This window comes from Papaver somniferum, chromosome 3 (genome assembly GCF_003573695.1).
Source record: "Papaver somniferum cultivar HN1 chromosome 3, ASM357369v1, whole genome shotgun sequence".
Taxonomy (NCBI): Eukaryota; Viridiplantae; Streptophyta; class Magnoliopsida; order Ranunculales; family Papaveraceae; genus Papaver; species Papaver somniferum.
Window position 1 is genome coordinate 223,694,475 of NC_039360.1, and position 7,334 is coordinate 223,701,808.

Sequence of the window (7,334 nt, forward strand, 5' to 3'; positions counted from 1 at the left end):
ATACAAATATGCGGTAATAAATAAATAAATAAAATCTGCACAAAAATGTATCGTCAATCAAAAATTTGGTTAAAAGGAAAAAGCACGGGCACTAGTCTAGTGTTCGTTGAAGGACGATGGTAACGTCATTGTGCAGAAAGGAAACTTTAACGAGTAGTAGAGATGTTACCACGTCGGCAATTATTAATCAGTATCACGTAGTGTTTATGTGTGTGTGTTTCGCAAATATTTAGGTTGCACAACCATTTAAACTCGGAGATAAACTCGACGATCTTTATACTCCCTCCATCCCGTTATTAGTTGACCTATTTATTTTTAGATTTTTTCTTATATTAGATGATTTATATCACTAAACAAGAAGGAATTTATAAAATTACCTTTTTAATTTTATTTACATTCTCTCTCTGCAAATCCTCTACAAAATCCCCTTTTGTTCCCTTTACCGTCGATTATTGCATGTAACATATCTTTCTTTCTTTTCTTGATCGATCAATGAGAATAGATTATAATGCACACAAGTCGTATGCAGCCAACTACAAAAAACAATGAGCGAAAAAGCCCGAAAAAACAAAAAACCAAAGTAAAGAACAATTTAGGAAAACAAAGAGTGTCAACAAAAGAAGACACAACTTGTGAAACCTAAAAAACAAAGGCTCAAAGAGAAACTTGCAGATGAAAAGAGGACCGCTACTTTTTGTCAATTAGAAGACTCTTCAAGATTTTCTATAATTAAATCATCATGGTTTTTCACGAGATTGCTAAACATTTTTTCACGATTAGTCTTCAGAGATGGAAATTCTAAGCCCCATGAGGATCGAAGCTCTATGAGTTTATCTGCCAATACATTGCTAGAAGATTTAGATTTAGGAAGCTTTTTCTTTTTTAAATTCAAAAGAGTACCATTTGGGAACGTACTTGTTCCTTTGGGTTTACTTGTACCTTTCGGTTTGATACTCAATTTCATACAAATTCCTATAATTTTTTTTTGAATACGACGGCTTTAGGATGCTTACCTTGGATTCTTTCAAAACTAACTGGGAAGTGTCCTTACTGTTTCACTATTGATCATGACTCGGGTCATTGCGAAGAAATTGAAAGTGACTTGATAATGCAACAAAGGGGATTTCCGTCTCAAACAGAACTTCATGATCCTCCCTCATGGTCCAATCTAGACACTAGAACAAGAAGAAACAAAGAAAAAAGTGATGGTAAAACTGTTCCTAAGCAGAATAATGAACATGCAACCAATGAAAATGCTATAATAGAACCAGGCACCAACGTCAATGAAGCTGCCATTCCGATTTCCACAAATATTTTTACTCCAGTGGCTAATACTGATGCATCTCATCGCAATAATCTTCAAGTCTCTCCAGCTTATGATGAAAGTGGTTTTATTCAGCTCAAATACAAAGGAACAACAAAAAAGGTTGGTGTTGGGCTTAACAACATAGTGGATCGTCGTGGAAAAATACCTAGAGGTGGTTCAGCTGAGCTTAACAATGAATTGGATAGTACTCAGCCATATGCAAGTTTCGAACAAAACCAGATTTCAAATGAACTATGATTTTAGGCATACCAAAAACTTTCAAGACATACAAAATAGTTTTCCCATCCTAGGTGACCTTATAAGGGGTGTCTATTAGGTAGTTCAATTACCTATATACCCTTGAACCTAAAATCAAAAAATAAACTATCCTAAACATCTCTTCTTCTTCCTCCAGCTAAACCACCTTCCTTTTCTCTCAGATTTTTTTTTTCATCACTGTAATTAATTATCGATTCGTGAAAATTCGATCATCGGTTAAATTGAACTATATAATGGATCGTACAAAGAAAAAAGCAAAAGTCAGGTGTTTTAAATTCTCTTCCAATCCATGAATTAAAGAAGAAGAACCAATTGAAGATGAAGGTGTAAAAACTATAATTGAACCGGAAATTGAATCGGAAATTCAACCATTTGAAGCTCCAAATACTGAAATGAGGATAAGAAGGTATTCCCTACAAACCCAATCTTTTATTTGTGGTTTTTCATGGATTGAATGGGTTAAATTGCTAAAAACTTAGGGTTTTTGAGGGTTACAGTAGAGGGTTCGGCTGATAATTGAGTTGAGTTTTGAGCCGAACTGTTCTTGAAATTTCACCCTGAAAGTGTCTATGAACAGTTCGGCTAAACTGTAAATTTCAATTTTTAGACGAAACCCAAAATGTGTATTGAATACGTCCCAGAACAGTGTCAGGTTCGGATAATACCTTGCAAACCTTCCCGGCCGAACCTGAGAAGTAAAATTTATCCCAGGTGGTTGTCAGGTTCGGCTGACTCGATTAGATCACTTTCAAGCCGAACCTCTCTCTGTAAACACTTTGAAAATATTGATTTGCAGGCTCTAGGTTCGGCTAGCTCGTGTTGTTGAGTTATCAGTCGAACCTTCTCTTTGCACACTCAAGTTTTTCGATCTTGTTTTGGCCATAACTTTTTCGTCCGACGTCGGAATGACCTCATTCTTTTTGCGTTGTGTTTGTATTTTCATTCATTCCCTTGAAGTTGAAGATAATATTTAATTGATTTTAATGAGTTTAATATGGACCTTGGTATTCTCCATCATTAGACTTCACTTTCTTAACACTTTTAGTAATTTCCACTCTTTTTGTTTGGTTCATCCTATGAAAAGGCTGCACAATAGAAAACATATGTAATAAAAAGCCTAACCCCTAAATGTGTATGAATTTAAGTGTTTCATGGAAAATCAGTATCATGTTCGGCTGATGTGATTTTTTGAATATGAGCCGAACTTGGAAAAATATATAGTTCGGCTGATACGATATTTAGAGTGAGAACCGAACATAACTCTCAGGAATAAGTTCGTCTTGTTATTAGACTTTAATATAAGCCGAACTAGGATCTTGCAAATAGGTTGGACGTTGGAAAATGAAGGTTCGGCGTATAACTTTAACAAATTCAGCTAGCCGAACTGTTCATCAATTTAGTGGGTTCGACTTATAATTTTAAGCCGAACATAGTCCTGGTTCGCCGAACCATGATGAAAAATACAATTTTTTGATGATTTCAAGCTACAAAAGTGAGATTAAACATAAAATAGAAGTGTACATGTGTGTTAGAAGCATTGGGTTCCTCATCTATGTATTCATCATATGGATTTGGCTCATAAAAATCATCATCTTGAGTTTGAGTTTGAGTTTGTATAAAATCATTCTCACAATCTAAGAAATCAGCCATTTCTGGATCATTGTTGTAGTTGATATGTATTTTTCTAGGTTTTTTAGATGAAGAATGACCCTCCTCATCCTCCACTGAATCAAGAAGAAAAATTTTCTCACTTTCTCCTTCTCTCATTCTCAATAAAAACTTTGATTTTTTTTCCCCAAATTTTTTCATCTAAACAAACCTTTATAATTCTGAAAATTATCTTAATTACTAAACAAAAGTTTTAATCACTAATCCAGATTACTAACACTAATACGTAAAGAGTAGATTTGCCATTAAAAAAAATTGGTTAAGGGGATTTCTGATTTTGTTATTTCACATCTTTTTTTGTCTTTATTCAGTATGCCTAATAAGATTTCAGTATGCCCAAAATCATAGTTCTTTCAAATATGCTCATTCCTGGAATAGATGTTAATTTATCCGGCTACAAAATGATCCAGCTTTCCCTCACACATCTTCAACTTTCTGCGAACTGGTTTATCAATACCCAACAACCAATCTCTCATAACATGGAGGAAGTGGCTTACACAGTTACAAGGAATCAAGTGAATCCTGTAGTTCATGTTTCCAGATCACAATAAGAAAACTAGATCAATCCTTTGTGGGTAAAATTCATAATCATAGCTGATTATAATGATTCAACGACTGATTTATATCGTACCATAACCGAAATCATGGAGGCTGATTATAGAAACAAATCAAGACGACCAACGGTCGCTCTTATGAAAGTAACTGGCAGAATGGTTAGGAGACTTCATGAGGTGCAGGTGATGATAACTCCCATTCTCTCAATTTCAACTACTCCAATGTCAATTTTACAAATTCTGATTTCAGTATTCAAATTTTACTTTCATCATACTCGACAATTTCTCAAGCTCTTCCTATTATTTCCACCAATATGAAAATCTTCGGTTGGAATGGTTTTTTTCATCCGACCAAACCATCTCCATGACCTAATAACTACATAAGATAGTGATCTCTTTTTTCTGTGTAGGTACGCGAATTAGACCCGCCACGTGTCTAATATAAAGAGAAGAAATAGAGATAGAGAATCTCACTAAAACATCCCAGTCAAAAGACTTGTCAATTCAAATATCAGAGTTATCTCGTCACCAATCGCCCCTACGAAGTACGAAGGGAGTGAGTGCTGAGGCGAAGTAACCTGCACTAAGTTGAAGTATCCAATAAGATATCAAGGACGGTGTCATAAGGGACGAAGTGGGATTACTTGGTCGAAAAGATAATCCGCGAGATAGATAAATTATGGAGCAAGAAAAGAGAAAGGTGTCTCGACAAGTCCATGTGAGGGTAGCGAAAGAAGGGGAAAAAAATTTATGAAAAATGGTCTGGGCGAAGTATAAAGCATCTCCGCGAGGATGTTGCGAGATAAAGTGAGTTGTAATCCATTAGGGATAGAAGGCCTATAAATAGAGGTCCTTAGACAATGTAAAAGGGGCAGATTTTAGTGGAGTGGGAGTGCTAAGTCTAGAGTGAGATTAGGGTTTCCTTGTGTTAAAGAACTTGTATCTTTGTTACTTTGAATGATTTCATCAATAAAAATCTTTGTGTTTATATTACTTATTATGAATTAGATCTTGGTTATGATCACTTTGGGTGTACTAGTGGGTTTCCAGTAGTTACATTTTGGCGTCCAGAAACAGGGAACTTAGATTGGGGATTCATCCTCATCTAAGGAGTAGAGAGAAACCGAAGTTGTAGGAGAAAGAGAGATCTTAGTGAGACATCCCATTTAAAGACTAGGATTTAAAGGATAGACGGTAGTAAAACTAGGATAGATTGATGACTAGAACACCAGATCGAGCGGCACACATGATAGCGAAAAGGAGGAGGAAACGATTGGAGGCCAAAATAGGAGGAAGAATGGAAAGAGAAGGAACATCAGCTGCAGGAGAGAGACAACATGTGAACCAGGGGGGGAATGAGGAGGCCAACGAAGATCATTTTCGAGAGGGTTCTGTACATACTTCCGACACGGAAACTGTTGCGGGAGAAGAGATGACTCGTAAGGAAGTAAAGGAGAACATTGGTGAAGAAGACATGACGTTGGAGCAGCTAAGAGAGACGCTCCGTCTTGAGATGGAGCAAGACAGGGATTTAGCAGAGCAACATGCCCGATTGACGAGACAAAAGGCCAGATTAGTGTTGCAGAATCGCCAGCTCAACGAGGAAATGACAGCCGAAGTCACGGATTCAGAGGTGGACACGATATCATCGAAGGTAAGGGAGTTACGAAGAGAAAGATACACCTGCGAGGACGACGGAGGAGACCAAATAAAACGGCGTCTAAGAGAAAGCAGTGAAGAAAGAGAGTTGAGGAGAGCACTGGAAATATCAAAATGGGAAGATCAAAGGCGGAGGTACGAAGAAGGGCGGAGGCACGAGGAAGATGAGAAGAGAAGGGAAGATGAAAGACGAAGCGAATCCAATTGGAAGGATGGGGAGGAAAGGAGACGCGGTGAATGAAGGCTCAGTGTGATGAGAAGAGACCGTTGGGAGAGAAACGAGGGGAACCTGAACCAGGAAGTATTGGATGAACTACGAGATATGAGAACACTGATAAACAATTCGAGAAGAGGCAGTAGAGTGCACCTGGCGGAGGAAATAGAAGAGGCAGATAAATCTCCATTTACCTATGAGATAATGAACGCCGACATCCCAGAGAAATGCGTGCTGCCGACGCTACCGAGCATATTTAGTGGGTATGAAAGTGTTGTGCAACACTTGAAACAGTACACACTGTCGTTGATGCAATGGGGGCAAAATGATGCGGTACTTTGTCGATACTTCCCCGCGAGCTTTGCCGGGGAAGCGTTATCTTGGTTTGATGGACTACCGGAAAGATCAATTTCTTCATTCAAAGACTTACAAAAGATATTTCTGACCACTTATATAACAAACAACATGTTAAGGCCAGGAATTGAGACTCTCTTTAATTTGAGAAGGAGACCCACAGAAAGCCTGCGAGGATTGGTGACGAGGTGGAGAACGGTATGCAACGAGCTTGCAGGGAGAGTTGACGAGAAAAATTTCATCTTAGCTTTCGTGAACGCTTTAATCCCAACTGATTTGTTATACACTCAAATATTCATTATTCGAAACTCTCTGACGATGAATGAATTGAGAGAGTACCAAGAGGAATACATAGCCTTGGAAGAAAAGCAGAGGCAAGTTAGCGAAATGACATTGGTTCCAGCAAAATAAGGAAATTCAAGGCTATTACCAAGGGCATTGCATGTGGTGGAGAATGATCCGAAGCCTGAGAAGGGAGAACCTTAGGCTCTGATCCCAGCGAAGCTTGTAGCTGTATCAAGTAGAGATCAAGAATAGATCGATCAACAGAGGTACGAGGAGTCAAGACGAAGAAATTACGATTCACGAAGTTACAATGCAGGTTATCAACAAAGGAATAACCAATGACCTAGATTTGGAGAACGGAGACCAAATGCACCAGATTTTGAGGATTTGAAGCTCCCTAGGCTTAACACGACTGTGGAAAAGATATGGGAGGCAATAGTATTGAGAGAGGAGATCCCACCACCACCCAATTTGGGAAGAGAGCTACCCCCAGGTACCAGGAGTCATGAGTTCTGAAAAATATCATCGTTTTCATGGGCATCACACGAAGGACTATCGAAACATTCGACGGATTATACTTCGTTTGATAAAGCGGGGAAAACTCGCACATTTTCTGGAAGGCCATGTACTACCGCCACCACCTCGTGACAACCAGCAGACATATTGGATTGAAATAGATCGGGAAACACAACAGTCGAATTGTAATACGATAATACATGCAGCGAAGTGTATCCAAAACTTCCATGACAACATACTTAAAAGAGTACATAAGAGGGATTTCGAGGGAAATGAAATATTCAGCGTTACAACAAAAGAACCATTAAAGGAATGGCAGAAAAGGGAGATAACGTTCTCAGCAAAGGATGCACCCGAAGGAGGAAGTTCCCACACGAACCCCTTGGTTGTAACCTTGAATTTCGGGAAGTACTCAAAGTGGGAAGAATATCAAGCCGAAAAGAAAAAAATTTGTGCAATTGACAGAATCTTGGTAGATATAGGGAGCTCGGTCGATATA

General features: G+C 38.3%; 1 protein-coding gene across 1 annotated transcript; it reads left to right on the forward strand.

Moving 5' to 3' along the window:
- The first annotated feature begins 5,719 nt into the window (after window positions 1-5,719).
- On the forward strand, window positions 5,720-6,445 carry LOC113360714. Its single transcript, XM_026604185.1, has one exon. It carries the CDS (start codon window positions 5,720-5,722, stop codon window positions 6,443-6,445), a length of 726 nt encoding a protein of 241 aa, XP_026459970.1.
- The last annotated feature ends 889 nt before the right edge of the window (window positions 6,446-7,334 follow it).

Coding starts and splice junctions, on each gene's coding strand:
- LOC113360714 (XM_026604185.1), top strand. CDS start 5,720: ATGAGAAGAGACCGTTGGGAGAGAAACGAGGGGAACCTGAACCAGGAA.